We start from the raw sequence: 22,112 nt of genomic DNA on the forward strand, positions 1-22,112 counted from the left end.
AGAGAGAGAGAGAGAGAGAGAGAGAGAGAGAGAGAGAGAGAGAGAGCGCTCTCTGCCCACCAGGGACAAATTTAAACCCCAAAGGCATGTCCCCAGTGGCCTACCTCATCCAGCCACACCCTACAGTTATAGCCCAGTTAATCCATATCAATTAAAGTACTGATTAGGTTAAGGCTCTCTTAACCCAATCATTTCACATCTAAGCTTTCCTGCACTATCTTACACATGAGATTTTGGGAGAACATTTTATATCTAAACCATAATAATTAGGCATATAGAAAATACCAGAGATTCAATAGAAAACCCTAGAACTAATAAGCTATTCTAGCAAGGCTGCAAAGTACAAGTTAAAGTACAAATCCAGTTGCTTTCCTATAGACTAGCAATTAAACTTGAAATTTTAAATTAAAAACATAAAGACAATTATATTAGTCCAACAAAATATGAATCTCACAAAATATGTATAAGATCCATATAGGTAAACTATAAAACTGGTGAAAAAAATCAAAATCTAAATAAAATGGACAGATTTTACATTCATAGGATGGAAGACTCATGGTTGTTATCAGTTCTTTCCAACTGATTCTTAATGGAGATGTGTCAAAGGATATAGAAGTCATCTGCAAGAGCTCCCAGGCTGGAACAATTGTAGCAACAAAATAAAAAAGTATTGGATTATAATACAAAGTCTGAAATATTCATGAGTCCTCACTGCTATAAATAAATAATTGAATAAATAGATAAATGGGGCAGAAGAGACAAATCTCTTGTGCAGAAGATTCCAAATAAATTGTGTGAGATACTCAACCTTAAAGGGGTTGGAGCATAACTCCCTATGCATCAGCATCCCTCAAGTGTGGGTTGAGCATGATAACTTTCTCCTTGAGCACAAGGTATGCAAAGTTGGGAAGGGAGTAACAGGGGGAAATCTGACAACCACGGTCTTAGATGATCTGGCCATCATCAACAGTTACAAATCATGTTTACAATATGTTATGCTTGTTTTGATGTGATGAAAATGGAACTTCACCTCCATGGTCTTCCACTCAATATCTCATAACACCAGTTTAATTATGAGAAAAGCAAACAGCTTCCAACAGTGGATTATTGGAATAATAGTAATAATAATTGAATAGCCTACAAAATGCTTTACCAGTACTTCTCAAAACTTTCAAAGTCATCAGGAATACAAAGAGTCTGAGAAAATGGTACAGCCAAGAGAAGTCTGAAGAGTAGTCAAGAAAACTTTTTGAAAATTTTCTTCGAGGATTTCAGAGTTCTAGAAAATGAATTTTGTGAGAATGGATTTAAATTTCCAATAGCAACTATTATTTTATTTATAATAGGAAATTATGTTGTAAACTTAAATGTGAGCTGTTGTCACTAAGAATCACATGACTTTCCATCTCTCTGCCCTGCAGACTCTCAAAAAGTTTTCATGACTACTAAATGTAACATGGTACCCTGGATAAAATGCTAGGGAGAAAAGGGATACTAGATAAAAAAAAAATTGAGGAAATAGGAATAAAGCATCAGTTAATAGTATGTATCAACATTGTTCATTTTAGAAATTACAGGAACCTGTCTCTTGCACATGTTTATTCTATTATCTGTATTATTATTTTTTTGTGTATACGTCATTGTCTCCTGTGCTTGACAATGAACAAATCAAGGCCAGAGTCTTACTGTATCCATAATAAGAACAGGCGATTAAAGCTGCTCAATTCATAGTTGTAAAATGAAGCAGGGCAGAGAGACAGACAGACAGACAAATGATTCTGAGTGACAACAAGCTCACATTTGAATTGAGATTCCTCCCTCCATCCCTCCATCCCCCTCTGTCCAATCAATCCCCTCCCCACATTGTGAGTCAGCATCCACATATCAGAGAGAACATTCGGCCTTTGTTTTTTGGGGATTGGCTTATTTCACTTAGCACGATAGTCTCTAGTTCCATCCATGAGAAAAGCAAGCAAAGGCCATAATTTGATTATTCTTTATGGCTGAGTAATATTTTATTGGGTATGTGTACCACATTTTCTTTAGCCATTTATCTGTTGAAGAGTCCCTAGGTTGATTCCATAGTTTAGCTATTGTGAATGGAGCCTGAGCTGCTATAAAGGATGTGGCCAAGTCACTGTATTATGCTGATTTTAAGTCCTTTGGGTATATGCTGTTTTAGTCAGCTTTTTTGCCGCTGTGACTAAAGGATCTGACCAAACAACTATAGAAGAGGAAAAGTTTATCTGTGGGCTCACGGTTTCAGAGGCCTTAGTCCATAGAAGGCCGACTCCATTCCTTGGGGCTCAAGGTGAGGCTGAACGTCAGTGGGGAGAGGGTGGTGGAGGAAAGCAGCTCACATCACGGTGACCAGGAGGCTCAGAGAGAGAGACGCCACTCACCAGATACAAATATATACACCAAAATCATGCCACCAGAGACCCACCTCCTCTAGCCACACCCTACCTCTTCAGTTACCATTCAATTAGTCCTAATCAGGGGATTGATTCAAGGATTGGGTTGACTTTCACAACCCAGTTATTTTCCTCAAACCTTCTTGCACTGTCTCACATAAGAGCTTTCAGGGGACACCACATTTAAACCGTAACATATGCCAAGGAGTGGGATAACTGGGTCAAATTGTGGTGCCATTCCAAGTCTCCTGGGTAATCTCTATACAGCTTTCTAAGTGGTTAAACCAATTTGCAGGCCTGTCATCAATGTATGGAGTGTACCTTTTTCACCACATCCTCACCAACATTTATTGCTGCCCATATTCTTGATAATTGTCATTCTGACTAGAGTGAAATAGAATCTCAGTGTAGTTTTAATTTGCATTCTTCTAATTGCTAGAGATGTGGAACATTTTTTTTTTTCATATACTTGTTGGCCATTTGTATTTCTTTTCCTGTAAAGTGTCTGTTCAGTTCCTTTGCCAATTTATTGATTGGGTTATTTGGTTTTTTTTTTAATGTTAAGTTTTTTTTTGTGTGTTCTCTATATCCTGGAGATTAATGTTGCATCTGAGGTGCATGTGGTAAATATTTTCTCCCATTCTGTAGGCTCTCTGTTCACATTCTTGATTGTTTCCTTTGCTGTGAGGACGCTTTTTAATTTGATTCTATCCCATTTATTGATTCTTGGTTTTACTTATTGCACTTTAGGAGTTTATTGAGTAATTGGTTCCTAAGCGGACATGATGGAAATTTGGGTCTACTTTTCTTCTAGTAGGTGCAGGGTCTCTGATCTGATGCCTACGTCCTTGATACACTTTGAGTTGAATTTTGTGCAGGGTGAGAGATAGTGGTCTAATTTCAGTTTGCTACATAAGGATTTCCAGTTTTCCCAGCACCATTTGTTAAAGAGGCTGAAATACATATATTGGAGAAATATATGTATTATGGCACTTTATCTAATATGAGATAACTGTATTTATGTAGGTTTGTCTTTGTGTCTTCTATTCTGTACCTTTGGTCTTCATGTCTGTTTTGGTGCCAAAACATGCCTTTTTTGTTACTATAGCTCTGTATTATGATTTTAGGTCTGGTATTATGATGCCTCCTACTTCACTTTTCTTGCTAAGGATTGCTTTGGCTATTCTGGATCTCTTATTTTTCCAAATGAATTTCATGACTGCTTTTTTCTATTTCAATAAAAAACACCATTGGGATTTTAATAGGGATCACATTAAATCTGTATAGCACTTTTGGTTTTATGGCCATTTTGAAAATATTAATACTGCCTATCCAAGTACATGGGAGATCTTTCCATCTTCTAAGGTCCTCTTCAATACCTTTTATTAGTGTTCTGTAGTTTTTATTATAGAGATCTTTTACCTCTTTTGTTAGATTGATTCCCAAATATTTTATTTTTTTGAGGCTATTGTGAATGGGATGGTTTTCCTAATTTCTCTTTCAGTTGATTTATCACTGATGTATAGGAATGAAATTGATTTATGGGTGCTAATTTTATATCCTGCTACTTTTCTGAATTCATTTATAAGTTCTTGAAGTTTTCTGGTAGATTTTTTGGGGTCTTCTAAAAATAGGATCATGTCATCAGCAAATAGGGATAGTTTGAGTTCTTCCTTCCTATTTATATACCTTTAAGTTTTTTTCATCTGGTTGCTCTGATTAGAGTTTCCAGAACTATGTTGAATAGAAGTGGTGAAAGAGGGCATCCCTGTCTTGTTCCAGTTATTAGAGGGAATGCCTTCAGTTTTTCTCCATTTAGAATGATGTTGTCCTTGGGTTTAGTATATATAGCTTTTTGTTGATGTATGTCCCTAGTTTTTCTAGTGTTTTGAACATCAATGTTTGCTGAATTTTCTCAAATGCCTTTTTTGCTTTTATTGAGATAATCATGTGATTCTTGTCTTTAAGTCTATTTATGTGATGAATTACACTTATTGATTTCCATATGTTGAACCACTGTGCATCTCTGGGATTAACCCCACTTGATCATGGTGCTCTACCTTTTAAATACGTTTTTGTATGTGATTTGCTAGTATTTTATTGAGAATTTTTTGCACCTATGTTCACCAGGGATATTGATCTGAAGTTTTCTTTCCTTGATGTGTCTTTGTTTGGTTTTGGTATCAGTGTGATACTAGCTTCATAAAATGAGTTTGGAAGGATTCCATCCTTTTCTATTTCATAGAATTATTTGAGGAGGATTGGTGTTAGTTCTTCTTCGACAGTCTGGTAGAACTCAGTTGAGAATCCTTGCTTTTCTTTGTGGGTAGGCTTTTGATGGTGTCTTCAATTTTCTATGTTCTCCTGATTCAATTTGGGTACGTCATATATCTCCAGAAATTTGTCAATGTCTTTAAGATTTTCTATTTTATTAGAGTATAAATTTTCAAAATACATTCTGATTATTTTTTGTATTTCAGTGGTGTCTGTTGTGATATTTCCTTTTTCATCCCAAATTTTAGCAATTTGAGTTTTCTCTCTCTTTCTCTTTGTTACCTTGACTAATAGTTTATCAATTTTATTGATTTTTTTTTTTCAAAGAACTGTTTGCTTTGTCAATTTTTTTGTATTGTTTCTTTTGTTTCAATTTCATGGATTTCAGCTCTGATTTTAATTATTTTCTGTCTTCTGCTTTTGGTGTTGATTTGTTCTTCTTTTTCTAGGGATTTGAGATATAATGTTAAATTATTTATTTGTTGACTTTCTATTTTTTCAATGAATGAGCTCAATGCAGTGAGCTATCCTTTTAGCACTGCCTTCATAGTGTTCCAGAGATTTTGATATGTTGTATTGCTATTGTTATTTACCTCTAGGTATTTTTTTTTAAATTTTATCCCTGATTTCTTCTGCTACCCATTCATCATTCAATAGCATATTGTTTAGTCCCCAGGCATTAGAGTAACTTCTATTTTTATTTTATCATTGATTTCTAATTTAATTCCATTATGATCTGATAGGATTGTATTTTATTTTAATCTAATCTTTTTTGTATTTGCTAAGAGTTACTTTATGGCCTAAGATATGGTCTGTTTTTGAGAAGGATCCATGTGCTGCTGAGAAGAAAGTGTATTCAGTCATTGATAGATGAAATATTTTATATATGTCTGTTAAGTCTAAATTATTAATTGTATTTTTTGTTCTATAGCTTTTTTTTATTTAGTTTTTGTTTGGAGGATCTATCCAGTAGTAAGGAGGTGTGTTAAAGTCACCCAGTATTATTGTGTTGTGGTCTATTTGCTTCTTTAAATTGAGAAGGGCTTGTTTGATGTACATAGATGCTCCATCGTTTGGGGCATAAACTATTTAAGATTATTATGTCTTGTTGAGGTATAATTCCCTAAGCAGTATGAAATGTCCTTCTTTGTCCCTTCTGATTAACTCTGGCTTAAAGTCCACTTTATCTGATACGAGGATGGAAACCCCTGCTTGTTTATGCGACCTATATGAAGGATGTGTTTTTTTTCTCATACTTTTACCTTTAGTCTGTGGATGTCTTTGCTTATGAGGTGAGCCTCTTGGAGAAGCATATTATTGGGTCTTGTTTTCTTATTCAAATCCACCATTATACGCATTTTGATTGATGAGTTTAGGCCCTTAATGTACAATTTATTATTTAGATATGATTTGCATTCCCAGTCATTGAATTTATTTCTAGTTTTTAATTTGAATTGGTTTCTCCTTTGATTGACTATACCTTTAGTGTAGTTCCTCCCTTTGCTGGTTTCACTTATTTCTTTTTCATTTCATCTTCATAAAATATTTGTTGAGAAATGTTCTATATAGTGCAGGCTTTCTAGTTGTGAATTCTTTCAACTTTTGTTTGTCAGGGAAGGTTTTTATTTCATCTTCCAATCTAAAGCTTAATTTTGCTGGATATAGGATTCTTGGTTGGCATCCACTTTCTTTCAGAGTTTGGCATATGTTATTCTAGGACCTACTAGCTTTGAGGGGGACTGAGAAATCAGCTGATATCTGAATTAGTTTCCCCCATATGTAATCTGATATTTTCCTCTCACAGCCTTTAAAATTTTATCTTTATTCTGTATGTTAGTCAGTTTCATAATAAATGAAATGTGCCACTGGGGATTTCTTCTTCTTCATTTTATTATATCCAATCTCCTGAGTCCCCAGTCTGATTCAAATCTCCAGTTTTAATTTCTAGTAGTGTTCCCCCCCCCCAACTTTTTTTGTTCATACACTTTTCTGAGTGTATGAACACTGTCTGTCTGCTTTCTTGGTTTCATGCCCCAGAGCAGCTAGGAAAGTGACTTCCTCTATTCCACCATCTTGAAAAACAAATATAATTTTCTATTATAAGTAAAATAATAGTTTCTATTAGAAATTTTGAATCATTCTCACAAAATTCATTTTCTAGAAATCTGAAATCATATGAGAAAACTTTCAACAAATGAATGGTTAAATATTTTCTAATATTAGATTATAAATGCCTGAAAAAAGGGAGCTTTCATTATTCTGGAGGTTACGTAGATTACTTTTGGGCTCTTCATTCCTGAATGTTTTGGTATACAGTCTTTAAGAAGTTTGTTTACACTCTATAAAAATTTAGTCTGGAAAATGCAGAATAACACCGAAAATTGTTTTATATTTAAATGCAAATGAACTTGGGATAAACTGCACTTTTTTCTGTAATTTCAGAGTATAAGCATAGGCTACATAATTTTGTCTCAGTCAATAATGCACTGCATGTATGATGGTCATACTATAAAATTATAATGGAGCTGAAAAATTCCTCTTGCCTAGTGATATCACTGATGTCATAATTTTGCAGGACAATGTATGTGGAAATGCTGGTGTAAACAAACTGTGCTGCCAGTTGTAAAAGTATAGTACAATACAATTATGTACAGTATATAATACTTGATAATAACGAGTGACCACGTAACTGGTTTATGTATTGACTTACTACATTTTTATCTTTCTTTTAAAGTATTTTTATACTCATATAAAAACAGCTTACTATAAAACAGTATGCTGCTACACCATCTCAAATTTAGTGCATCTCCTGAAAACATCATTTTTATTGTGCTTGATTTAATCTTTTAATCTCATTTTGTTTTGGTTTCTCATGGCTCTAGGAGCAGTAGATAATGTTACATAAATGTATGTGCGCACACACACATGTATGCATGCATACTTATATAACACTAATATGTATGTGTATGTGTATACCTATAAATGTGTGTGTGTGTCTACTATATAGCTTAAGTATTCAGTGTACGTTTGTATAAGTGCATTCTGTGATGTTTGCACAATGACAAAATGTCCTAATGATGCCTTTCTCAGAAAGCTTACCCATCATTAAGTCATTTAACATTTTAGTTCTGTACTCACCTATAGAGGTGAGCAACTCTGAAATGAAATACGGCACACAGCATATTCTTTAATTGAAGCACCTCTTTGATTTGGAGTCCTTTGTTTGATATGCTCTTGAGTCAGGCTGTTACACGATCTGTGATTCTGAATCTTATGGAACAGGATGCAATTTGTGCAAAAAGTTTCTAGATTTATCAAGACAATTTGAAAATACAGCAAAATTACATTCTTGTGGAGTAAGTGGCTTTAAATTCTGTCATTAATGTTTTCTCACACTTATCAAATCACTTTGCCTTCATTGTAGGGCACTGGAGATATTGATTGTCATTTTAAAATTAAGAAGAACTTGGAAAATGCATCCATAAGCCTAGAATCTACGAGGAGCCCAGGGTTGTTTGTTGGACTTCAACCAGATGGTCTGGCAAAACCTGTGATTTATACCAAGGATGAGAATGTTTGTTTCTATCCACAAGTCATCCAATGTACGTTTATTCTGAAGTACTTCAACTTTGGTTTGCTTGATGATGGTTTGTGCACAGTGGTAGATAATTTCATCACATATTTATTGTTTAATAATCCTAGAAGTAGTGTAAGAAAAACATAATGAAGACCATTTGCCTCAAATTTTGGGGGTAGTTAATGTGAGTATTTTGCTGTTGAGCTCCTTTATAACTTTTTAAATTGTGTGTGCATATTTGACTCTTGTTATTTAAGGATATTTCCACATACATTGAGAGAAGCTGAGGCTGTTAGAAATTCTCAGCTTCATTGCTATTAATTTTTAATGCGCGGTTATAAAAAAAGAGTTGGCATAAATATAAAAATAAATGGAATTTGGATTAAAAATAGAAATTGGGGGAAAAATCCAAGGATAGGACAGAAATGTGAATATTTTGAAACTGGTCTCTCTCATATCTAAGCTCAGGTTCTTTAGAAAGTTGAAGATCTTAGAACTTTTTAAACATTTGAAGATTAAAATATATTTTCTTGAACACAAAGGTAATGTTATTGTGTTTTTAAATTATTTCAAAGTTTAGTTTGCTGATTTTTGCCTGATGTTGTTCCATGAGCTTTGGTTTAATCAAAACCTAGATTTTCTTAGTTAGTCTGACTCTAATTCAGCTTCTTTTTCTTATCAGAGTCCATCTATACCTGTGTGTGTGTGTGTGTGTGTGTGTGTGTGTGTGTGTGAGAGAGAGAGAGAGAGAGAGAGAGAGAGAGAGAGATATCCTAGATAAGGTGGTTTAAAACAAAAGCATAAAGCTTGATTTAACAAGACAGTCTATCTGGCCCTATTTTTTCCCCCTTACCTCCATCAGTTCATTTTTAGCTTTTAGTTACTGTATTTAAAATCTTGCAAATTCTTGGGCGAGTAGACCTTAGTTTGCTGCCATCTATATCACCAGTTTTCCCGCCCTCTGGTGCTCCACGGGCTGGCACACTGGTACTCCCACTCAACAAAACGGGTCTGCCATCTGCCTCTGGAGCTCAGAAGAGAAAAGCAGGTGACTTGAATGCATGCAGAAGGGTACAGGGTGGAGCAGGAGAAGAGTAGTGAGAGATACTTAGCAAGGGACATCAAGCAAGCTGGAAAAACACAAAGGAAAAAGTAGAAATAATGAGGAAGAGGTCAGAGAAGATAACCTGAGAAAGAAGAGATAGCAATAATTAGGCGACAAAAGGGAAAAATAATTTTGGCAAGATGTGATCAAGAAATAATAAGAGGCCACATTTATTAACATGGGACCAGTAATATAATAATAAAGCTATTCTTTACAAGCTCCATAATTTAATTTGGTTTGATTGCTAAAGCCTCAGTGATTTTGTTTTATTTTTATTTTTTGCTCTATTTATTAGAGGGAACTTCCTGTTTTTCTATTTTAGCAAGGTTAACAATAATACAGGAGACCTCACTTTAGAAATCGTTTATTGGAACACTTAGAATTCTAAGCATTTTGAGGAAGAGTATGGAAAATAAATGGGATTTGGATTAAAAATAGTATTTGTTCAAGAAATAATTAATTTAATAATACATTCCCATGTTCATAAGAAAAGAATCCCAGTGTTAATCTGTGTGAGTACCTCAAGTCCTTCAGCTTCCACAGCAAGTTTGAATTTTTCCTGTCTGGGATTATAATGAAAAGCATGCTCACAGAATAAGCTACCATAACTCCTTTAAGAGATTTATTTTGACTCTAATTAATCATTAGACATTGAACACTTCAGCAAATGGAAATGCAAAGAATGGTTCCTGTACCAGGGCTCATGTTTGCTATATTGGGGTGCACCATTGCAAATTCTGTTTTGTGTAGATATGTATCCTCACTTTTACCTTGAATTCTCCAGGAAATGCTGGTTTTTCTGTCAGATCAGAAAAACAAAGGAGTGTGTGTTCTTCTCTAAATTTTTTATTACTCCTTCATCTTCCAATGTGGTACTTAGTACATTGAGTACTGAATGGCACCTCACCTTGTGTTATCTCTAGGGCTTAGCACACTCCCTGGCTCTGCCAGTGTATGTGGTGTCCTTGTTGAACAAATGCAATGTATAACATACACAGAGTGAGATTTCATGCCTGGGTGTTATTTTTATCTGCTAACATCATGCTCCTAATTTACCACCTCAACTTCTATTTTGTCATCTGTAAATATAACGTTGCCTTACAGTAAGAACTTTCTGCCTTGAACTTATGAGTAAACATATTTTGAGTAAATAAATAATATGCAAATTTGCATGAGTGTACATTGGAGGTGGGAAGAAGCACATAACCTTTAGATTTTTCAAAAAGATCGATGACTCAGTGTTAAACTCTCTTACAGGGTTTTGTCATGGGTGATAGAATGTTTATTCAAACTTTAGGGTGATTCCCTAACTCATTTTCTAATTTTGGAATCTTTTCTAGCTAGACTATCTACACAGGATAGATTGAAATTTCTCTATATTGAAAAGAATACCCTTGACATTTTTGCGAGTTTTTAATTGTATTTCAACACAAAGAGAGAGAGCAGACTAACTCTGTAGCTTGTTTTTACAGGATATATTTTTTTTTCTCATAGTTCTCAGGAAACAGAGTGGGGAGTTTTGAAGTGCTCTGAGCAATAAGGGATCTGGGGTAGAGATAGTAATAGGAAGAAAACAGTAAGATTGCCTTTCAAGAGACTCCTGTAGAGAGAGACCTTCCCATGGAGAAGGTACCTTGTTGTCCCCAAACACACACCCTGAATGAGTCTCCTTGATCTCCTTGGAAGTACCTGCACCTTGTGTATGCATTTACACATTGCTTAATCTGGCTTGGTTTAGGATCACATGGAGGTACTGTACTGTCCTGTCCTGCCTAGGATAAGTGTAGCCTAATAGACTGGGTCTACCCAGCAAACAGTGAGAGCCTTGGAATCATAGCTGGGAAGGGGGCAGGGTGGAGTTTCAGCACACAGGTTCTGAGGGCTCTAGCCCTGGTCAATGTCCAAGCCCTAGTTTTGGCTATTTCCAACTTGTGTTCTCATAGGTCCTGAACCTCTCTTCTGTAAAATGAGGACAAAGAGTGCCTTAAATTAGTGCTGTTATGAGAATCACATGAACTAACACATGCAAGATGCTTAGTAAAATCCTGGTACTCAGCAAATGCTATACAAGTATTTGCTATTATGATTATCAGACAAAGAAGAGCATCTCATGTATCTTAAATAGAATTGACAGATTTCTGAAAGGCAGGAAGTGCCATCTCATCACCTCTATTAATCACTTTGGATAAATCACTTAACTTCGATGTGACTTGATTTCTTCATGTATATTTTAGTTAGGATTTGGTTTAATTATTGTGTATTAAGAATTTATAATAAAAGTAATTTATCCCACTACCATTTAGCTATGCTAACTAGCTTATGCAGCAAAACCTCTTCATTCCCTTTCATGAATTTATAATCACAGTATTATGAAACTTATATACAGAAAAAAGTATAAAAAGATCTGACCTCTTGAGTCTACATGACCAGTTATTATGCTAAGCCAATGAAGAGATTCTCCATTTGTTATCTGGATATGTGGATCATTTAGAAATTTTAATCATATCCATTGCTCCAGATAATGAGCCAACACTTATAATTTTATATAATAAGACCTCAATGCTGGATATTGTTGAAAGAACTTTGGATCAATATAACTTGTAAATTTTCATTAACTTCAATATACTGTTACTTTTATAGAACACTGAGGTAAGTGTGAACATATTCTAGTTTTTACAAGTATTATGACATAAACTTATGTACAAAATTTGCCTTCTCTTATTCTAATTCCAGCCCAGTTTTATGGCATGAAATTTATATTTCATATCAACAGAAACCTGTCTATAAATCATGTTATCGGTAATTAATTTCAGGTTTCTAAAGACATGGGATGGAAGACATGGTTTAGATGTTGCATTTTTACTAAAATAAGAATTTCTTTAAGATTCAAGTGCTATATTCAAGTGTTCATATTAAATATGTTTGGAAAATTGATTTTTGTTTCATTCTAGCAAAATATAAGATGGTTCAAATATAAAAATTTATAAGTTATATTGATCCAAAGTTCTTTCAACAATATCCAGCACTGAGGTCTTATATGACCTTATAAATGTTGGTTCATTATCTAGAATAATGGATATGAATGACATTTCTAAATGATCCACATATCTAGATAACAAACAGAGACACTCTGCTGTCTAGTTGGTGGATTTTGATACAACTCACATATTGGATATAATGAGACACTATCTGAAGTGAATAATCACCCAAATCCAGGTTTATGTGGTACACACACACACACACACACACACATTTTTTTTCTGATAATATTCTAGGTTAGACAATTCAAGTTCTTTTACATTCATCACAAGTGTTATTTTACATTGCTGTTTATAAATTTTCATATTCCTTTTAAATCATGAAAGTTAGGCAAAGAAAGCATTTAGGCAAACAAAGCATATCGCTTCAATTCAGAGTCTTATTGGAGGTCCCCTCAGTAGTTGAATTTTGTACCTCCTTCTGACCCACCTGGCCTAAAGGCAGAGTGGGCAGCCCTCTGCACAGAGGGATAGGTGACACTTCCAGAAACATCTTCCATGTTTTGAATTTCCTGCCACTGTGTTCTATAAAGAGATATCACCATCCTTTTTGAAAGGCTGAGGTGGAATGTTGGGTGGGGAGGGGAGGGAGTGGGAGATGCTTATCCTCATTTCAGCTCCCCCTAGGCGGACCCTGTTGTGCAAGCTTTCTGTGTTGTTTCTAATCTCTGCACTGGCACATAGTCATCTCTTTTATATTCTCCATGCATCCTGTGCATGGGTCTGTTCTAACATTCATCAGAGGTCATCGCTTATGTGTCTCCCCTCTGGGATGTGACCCCATCAATGTCAAAAAGCCATGTGTTATGCACTGAATTATTTCTAAGTCTATGGAAGCGACTGAAAGATTAGTTTATATTCCCTTATCAGTTCTGAGTTTGACATTATTAGTATATAGGCAAATGGAACCTTAGTTATATTTAGGAATCTTTTTCTCTCTCTACAATTGTTCATTTACTCTCCGTGAATATATTTCTACTAATTTCTGATCTACATTTTACTATTTGAACTTTCCTTCACTATCATCAATCTCCAGTATCCATGCATTGTATTGTAAAGAAATGATATGGGAAAAAATCAATATTTTGTAGGGTTTTATGTTTAAAAGATTATTATTATATGAAATTTATCTTATAATACTTAAAGGATGTATATAACAATGTGTTCATGGGCAGTTTTTCAGACATCAGTGTTGAGTTGTCTGTACATCACTCCCTATGATTGTCATTAATTCCATACCTATGAGGTTGTCACGCCTTACTTATGAGTCATCTAATTTGTTGACTGCAGTTGTGGTAGAAGAAGTAGCTGCTGTTTAACTTGTATAGAATCAGACATCTGTGTAATTTTTTCTTGCTCATGTGGTCTCTTAAATTTGACATTAATAGTGTGAATTGCTGTCACTTAAAAAGTAAGTGCCCATCCTATGCCTGATTCTAAAGAAGGAACACAAACAATTTCAACATTGAAAACCTAACATAAATAGCACTCTCGAGTGTACACTATAAAATTGAATCATTATTCAATTAAATTGGAGATCTACTTTTGAGCAAGGCTCCAAAACAACTTGCTTCTCTATAAAGGATAGAAAAGTAGCTAATATTTTTTTTCACTTGAAGGTGTGTGTATATTTCTTTGATTTTTATATTCCAGTAAGATCATATAAAATTATGTTTAGAGGACACTTTAGTCAGTTTCCTCTTTTGAGGAAGGCAAACTACCAGATTACCAAAGGAGTTCTCACTTAGAATCTAAGAAAAAGCATCTTGAATAAGTCATTTGATTCATATTGTGATGTTAAACTGTTGCTTGGATTTACAAAGCAGTGAATAGGTTTTATAGGAATACCATCCATGCATAGCCTGCTGGTAAGAATAACAAGTCATTTTCTAGTAACTATGTAATGCAGAGGGAAGATTTGACTAGGCATTGAAATAGAAACAATGAGAAAGCTTCAACTTGCCTAGCTGAGCATATGGTGAGCATTCTGTGAAGAAACAAGTGATTTTGAAAGGATGGCATCTTTTAGAATTTTAATTTCAGTTGGCAGAGAAAACCCAATGGGGATGTCTGCAACACCCAGCCAAGGGGAAGAAAAGATCCATGAGTCACAAAACCACAGTGTAATACCATCAGGATCTGAGGCCGGACATCTCTTACCTTCTTCAGCTGCAAGTAAGCACCAAATATTTTCTTCCTCTTTTGGTTTGTTTAATGACATTACTACTTCCTAGTTCATACAGTATAAATTATATATACACACATATATATATGTATATATACATAATATGATATATATAATTATAATGTTATATACTATTATATATACATATCATATATGATATGTATTCATATTACATATATGATATGTATACATAATATATATATATAATATATGCATACCATATGAACTGCTCTTAAGCTTTTTTATGCTTAGTTTTATATTGCAAAAATGTATATATTTTAAAATGTGCTTATTTATTTGTCTTAAATTTAATTTTGAGTTTAGAACAATGATTTCAAAAGAAGATGGTTTTAAATTATGACATCAATGGACTACTAGCAATAAATAGTTCATGAATATTTTTATAAACAAAATACAAATTCACAACAAAATATAAGCAGATAATACATGTCTTATAAGCAATAATAGAAAGTAATCTCCATTTTTCTGACATAGAAACTGAGATATGAATAAAGTACCGTAGAGGTTTGAATTTTCTAATTTCTATCTTTGCCTGTTTGATCATTTTTCTTGCTCTTACATGTGTTACATTCCTCTGACTGGGAATTATAATGTATGCTCTCTGGCAGATTCTATGTTTTAGAATCTAGTCATCCTTGGGTAAAATAAGATAGTGGACTGCTGTCTTCGAACCACTTTTTTTAAACCTATCTTGGGAGAAAACTAGAATGTTACCTTTAAAAAAGTGATTTTTTGACAATTAGTTATTGGGTGTGCTTTCTTTTCTTTCAGATAGTGAGCAGGTAATACATGTCTCATTGACAGCCTATTGTATTTATCACATCAGTCACAGGGAAATTGCCAGTTTGATTTTTGCTGTGTTGGACTAGTTCTCGTTCCATATTTCCCTGTGTTACATCATGAATCCATGTAGCAGGGTGAGAAATTACACTGCATGAGAAACATGTGCTTAGTTAAAATTTCTCACAGAAGAATTAAATATTGTGTCAGGAAGCAGTGGTACCTAAATTAGAGATGGCTACCTCAAGTGAAATTAGATGTGGTTAAAAATAGTTGAAATTTCTAGGAATAGACACTTTTTTTATGGGTTGCCAAATGCTTAAGAGAGAACCTTCTACATGTCTTATAAAATTTGTCTGTTCTCGCAAAAACATTTTAAAAAATGTTATTGTTAAAATGTTAAGAAATGAAAGTCATAAATTTTTGATTGAAGGAGATCGAATATGTTACCTTTGTACTACTACTACTACAACAGAATACTTGAGGCAACTAATGAGAAAGAAAAAGGCTTATTTAGATCACAATTTTATAGATTCAGAGCCCAAAGAGTGACATGGGATAGGTTTGGTAAGGATTGCCCCTTGACTGCATCTGTTCCTCATGGTGCAGAAGACAAGGTGGAAGTACATGTTGGGGATAAGCAAGTGATCACATCTCAAACTGGAGGACAGAGAGTCTGGAGTCCTACAGTCCCCTTCAAGGATCCACTCCCAATGACCTAAGGAGATATCATCATACCTACCAATAGAGCCACCTAAGAATGAAGCCCTTAACTAATATAAGGACCTTTGGCAGACATTATTACTCTCATTCAAACCACAGCATCAAATAATTTGCAAAAGTGACAAAATTAGTCTTCATGATATATATACATATATATGTATATGTATGTATGTATGTATACACATATACATTTTCAAATAATTCTTTCACTTAATCTTCAAATATGCATTGTGCATTTAACTAAAAGTCAGATGTAAGAAAATACAGTGGCAGGCAAAACAGATTTGGTCTTAGCCATCTTGAAGTTTACAGCTGAGTGGGTCAGATAAACATTAAACCAGATACATAAGGCTAAAAACTAACAGTTGAGATGAAGGACGTTTCCAGGGCATGCTAGTCACAAAATAAAATTTGACTCATAATACAGTGTAAAAGACTATAAGTCCTTCATTGTAGTTAATGACAATATAGCAGAGTTGGAGACTGAGAAAAGAGAGTCTGAACTTAAATTATTTATGAGCTACTTAAATCATTGGCATACCACAGTCTTTAGATTAGAACATGAAATCTTGGAAATCTAGATGATAAAGTTCCTCTCATACAAACACCATCATAAAATGAATGTTCATGATTTGCTTAAAGTTTGCCATCTTTGATTCCAATAAGAATCACTTTTATAAACATCCATGACTTCAGGTGGAGAAAAAAATGTCTTTGTATATGAATATTACCTAGAAGGCTCTCATTCATTAGTGAGTAATTAGATCATGGCTTCCTTTAGTAGTCTTTTCTCTATTAAGAGTTGGAGTAGTTAAAATTGTTTCTTGCAAGAAATATATCTTCCTCTTGGTTTTGCTATTTAGCTGTCGTACTAGATAGTTTGGGTTGTATTATCCATTCAAATAAAAATATGTAAGAATTAAAGTATTTTGCAAAATTTCTTTCTTACTCTTAAAGACATCTAAGATCAACTATCAGTTTCTGAATAGTATGTTTACTAGTCCACTTCTGGGATAGGGCAAGATGTATGGTTTTGGGGTTTAGGGATAATAGACAAAATGAATTTGTACTCTGTTGTTCAAATGCTTATTTATTAAAAAAAAGCTGGAACTTTTTTCATGTACATCAAAGAGGCATGAGGATTTAGAACTTCAAACATCATATATACACCAAATATTGCTTTTGTAGTAGTCCATACAGATGTATTACATTGAATTTGCAGGGTTTTTCTTTAGGTCCAAATTAAATCATGTTAGCTTTGTTAGGATAGGGGGAATATAAGAAATGAATATTAGGATTTTAGAGAATTTTTTTTTCATTTGTGCCAAACTTCTGATATATAAAAGTAGAGAGAATGCAGTAATGCATCCCCATGTACCCTCTACCCAGCTTCAACAATTATCAGCATTTAACTAATCTTGTTTTAATTATGACCTTTTACGATATCCCACACCACTCCCACTGGGTTATTATAAAAGCAAATCCCAGGCATCATACCACTTTATTTACAAACACTTAGGAAATGCATGTTTTAAAAATTATTTAGGGGAGAATAGACATTACTTCTGAATAATTTCAAGTTTAGAAACTTTGTATCTAAACACATTTGAGCCAAATATAGAAAGAAAAGACTCATGATTGAATGTTTTGAACTAAAACCATCCTATACATTTTACTACTAACTCTTATTTCTGCAAATGACAAAATTGAGCCCCAGGAAGGTGACAGGGGTCTTACCTCCAGCCCTGTGTCTGCATATGGGCACTTGAGTGAGCAGAGTGGCCAGCATGCCGGTCCTTACTGTGTCTGCGGTGGATGCTCAGCCATGGTGCAGGACAAGGCCTAGTCTATGGCCCCGTCTCAGCTATGACACATTCTTTCTTTAAACCTCTTCAGGCATCAACACTTTAAAACACAGAGAAGCATGGGCAAAAAATTATGAAATGTATTATCCAGTTGAAAAATTCCTTAAAAGCAGTTGTCACTAAATTAAATATATTCAGAAAACTGTGGAACTCCTAAAGCATAAAGAAAAGTATTAAAATTATGCCACCTTACTCCTTCCAAACAGCACTTTTAAAATTTATTTCTATTTGTGTGTGTTTAGATATACACATATAGGTTATGTTCAGTATTCAATTTTGTAATCTGCTTTTCAGTTAATAGAAGGTAGTTAACATTATAAGTATTTTAAATAATATTTAGTATTTTTTTTTATAACAGCTATAGATGGCCCATTGTATAGATATACCATAACATGTTCACCTAGGACTTTGCTAGACCTTGCAGTGGGTGCTCATCTATATTTTACATGTTTTTAAGAATAATTTCTAGAAAGGAAATTACTAGGTAATGGATGATATTGATTGCTCTTCCTGTTATGGTCTTAGCTCCTTTTTAATATTACACAAACCCCACTCATCATTCAGAGGAAGTATAGGTTTATGTTTCATGCTGCTGTTATTGTAGTAAATTACAATGTGAGGGTGGTGTCAGTTTTCATTTATGATAAAATGAGAACGTGAAGAGACCTTTGAAATGACAAAGACAATGGAGAAGTTCACATCAAGATTGCAGAAATAAATGATTCATCTCACGCTATCCTAATCACTTGAAAGTACCTCTCAGTGTTGAGCAGAAAACCTACTGGTAATTTCTTTTGTCCTGCAAAACATCAGGGTTCTCCTCTACTAAACAACCTTTATTGTTTTTTTTTTCTTAGTATAACCTCATTTATTTTTAGTATATTCTTTATATACATACACATACACACAAACTAAAAAGTGGATTTTTAGTGTTTCTTTTTAGTATAGTCTCTTCTGTTTTAATTCTTTCTCTAAAAATATGGTTTTTAGACTTCTGTGAATATTTCTCTTAAAGTGTGAATCTTCAAATAGCAGCCTCTATTGGTATAAAATCCAAACAGTTAGAATAGTGGTATTCCTTTAATGTGGATACATCAGTTAAGGCTGTCTTGGTTTGTGGTACATTTTTTGGTCATCTTTATTGCATTCCTGTATATATTATCATCATTAAGATATTTTATGTGTAAAATATATAACTGATGCTTTCAATCAAGAGGCAGACTATTCCCTTGATACTGATAAGTTTTTAATCTTCCTAGTATCAATCCAGCATTCCAGCATTTTGGGATACCTTTGATTATTTGATCTTGATTTCTCTTTGTTAACTGTTCCTACTGGCTTTGTTCATTCTGTGCTCTGTATAAATGCTTGCTATACCTCAAATCAAGAAACGGATTATCAGGACTGTTCATTTTATAGAAATAGGTATTTTTCCTTTGAAAGGTACCTCTAGGGAGAATGCTTTAACTACTTTTATTTTCTGGATGGCTTTACTTTTTTTGAAATGAGGGTTAATCCATGACCATTTTTTCTGATACTGTGCTATCAAATGATTAAGGACACTTGTTTTCAATTGTTGCTGTATATTTTATTGTTAATGAGCTTGTCTTTTTATGGCCACGTTCTGATGTGATTCATGCCTTAAGCTGACTTCAACTTTGATCTACCTGGGAACTATTAAAATCGGTTAATTAATTTATTTCTGAATTATTTTTCTTCCTCCAGTCCTGCAAGAGACCAGCACCACAAAGTTAGCTTAGTGCTTTCGTTTTGTTCTGAGTCAACCTGATGGCAGCCTAATTAAAATGTTCTGTCACCCACACAGAGGGTATTTTTGAGTCATCCAAATACCTTTTAGGTACCATAGATTTTATTCAGGGAGACCCTGAAGGAGTCTGTTTCCTAATCCAACATGACCATAATCAAATACTCCCCAGCTTAGAGTATTTTTTAAACTTCTAGTCAACAAAAGCAACTGCTTTTATGGTTCGCAGATGGAGAAATTTATAGTCCGAGACTAATGGACCTTGGTTCATTTCCAAAAGCTCATGGCATTAGATGGTATTCATATTTAATTGATAACAGCCCAAACTTTAATACATCATTATATATTATAGATTATGCCATATGAAGTTATCAGTTCTGTAATACGAGTACACCTTCACTATGTGTTATATTTGTGCAAATGATGTAAGAAAATGTTAGCACAGGAAGAAGGAGCCCAGGAGACCATCAACTCTTTTGCAGATGATATCAAATAAATAAGTATATACACACATGTGGACATCCAGAAAACTACAATAGCCAAGGCCTCTTGACCTCATTCCAGGACTTTTCTGTGTGTTTGTCTCCTGTTCAGGATTCATTTTTCACTGGTATTCTTGTCTCAGGCTCCAGCTCACCCTGTATTAGACTGGCAATTCTAATACTTCATGCATATTGCTCTCTTTGCCTGCACAAAGATATGTCAGCTCCCTTGCCACCTGCCAAACCTTTCATGATCTCACATCATATCTCCTGTTATGTTCAACTGTATATTGGCACTGCTACTGCAAGCCCCACAGTGCTGGGAATGCTATTCCTTCTGTCTAGAAGTCCCTTCCCGACTCCCCGCCCCCATTTTGATACATCTTTCTATTTTCAGCACCGAGGTTCCCTTATGAAGCCTATTCTGCCTACTCCTCCACAGTTACCACTCCTGGCTCTCTCTGGCATTTGAACTCTGCAGTACTTCTTTTGTTTTCTATGAATGTATTTGCAGGTTCCGAATACAAATATTTATGTCTTTCTCCACTAGATGGCATGTATCTTCAGGGTAAAAATCTGTCCAACTTAAATCAGTGCCATTATAAGAGTAATAAACCTAACACAGTACCCAGTAAATAATAGGAATTAAATAATGTTTTCTTAATTGAATAAAAGTGGTCTTTTTTTACATGATTTAACATACTCATAAGATAGCGAATAAATGATTAGCATCTGTAAGAGCAACCTGCTGACCTGAGATCATTAATTATTCTCTTGACTCCTGGGTGTGTCGCAGACTTGTTGGTAGGTATCTGGTTATGCTGTTGTCTAGCACCTGAAGAAATTACAAATGTGTTTGATTAGAAGTGGCATGTAAAACAGTTAGATAGTCACATGTAATCTTTGAATCTCGAATATGAGGTTTTCTTATAAAATTTTATTGAACCAATTTTTGAGGTCTTTTCCAAGTCAGTTAGCCTTGGTATTATATCCAAAATGGCCTGGAAATGCACACATTATAACAGTATAATTTGACCAATATCCCTCCCCAGCACTTCCTCTCCCTCCCCACCTCCCACCCTCATACTTTCTTTGCCTGGCTTGGAGGCTTTTGCCTGTGAAACTCTGGGCAAGTCATTTAATCTGAGGTTTGTCCACCTGCTTAACCGTGGGCAGTACCTTAGAGGACTAGGGTGAGGATTCAGAAAGTCTGTCATGATAATATCAAGCACTGCTGCTGTGTCCTGGTGAATTGTGTTTAGATTATAGAGCACCTTCAATCTTGTTTCAGTACAGGGCTTTGGAGTTAAACATTCCACGGTTTACTTATAATGGGATTTGATTTTATTATTTAAACTCTGTCTCTTCATCTTAAAATAGACCTCATAATTTGACTCACCTCATAGATTTGTAGTGACGTTTGAATGAAAAATGCATGTAACCCATTCAGTTCAGAGCTCAGCAAATAGTAGGAGCTTAATAAATGTTGATTGCTACAACAGTTGAAGAGAAAATTCCAGCTGTTTTAATGACAGAGATTACTCAGGAGACTAAAGAAAAAGTAACGTCAGTTCTTCCAGAGCATGTTTTTTTCATTTATTACTTTTTATTTTCAAGTTAGTTTTGTTATAGCTTAGCAGGAAATAAATAACTAGTTATTTGCTGAATTCATTGGTCTTGATGCTGTACTAATAAGATCCTAGGTGGTATCCAGGGCTTCCACTGGTTTTAGGCCATAAAATTAAACCTTTTAACCCTTTTAACCCTTCGACATGGGAAATTTACTCATTATCTTGAGTGTGTAATATTTCTATGTAGAACTAAGGTGCCATTGATAGACCAGTTCCTGACAGTCAATGCAGAGTAGCATGGGAGTTGCTGTC

The 22,112-nt window shown here is 34.5% G+C and overlaps 1 protein-coding gene across 4 annotated transcripts in view; it reads left to right on the forward strand.

Annotated features, from left to right (window-relative positions):
- Rp1 (RP1 axonemal microtubule associated) overlaps positions 1-22,112 on the forward strand; it is a 315,568-nt gene that overhangs the window by 166,756 nt on the left and 126,700 nt on the right. For all 4 annotated transcript variants that reach the window (XM_048782900.1, XM_048782902.1, XM_048782903.1 and 1 more), the window contains 2 exons: positions 8,113-8,290; positions 14,452-14,583. In XM_048782900.1, coding sequence (XP_048638857.1) covers positions 8,113-8,290; positions 14,452-14,583 — 310 coding nt within the window. The remainder of the gene's footprint in view (positions 1-8,112; positions 8,291-14,451; positions 14,584-22,112) is intronic.

The sequence above is a fragment of the Marmota marmota genome, unplaced genomic scaffold, assembly GCF_001458135.2.
Source record: "Marmota marmota marmota unplaced genomic scaffold, marMar, whole genome shotgun sequence".
Lineage (NCBI taxonomy): Eukaryota > Metazoa > Chordata > Mammalia > Rodentia > Sciuridae > Marmota > Marmota marmota.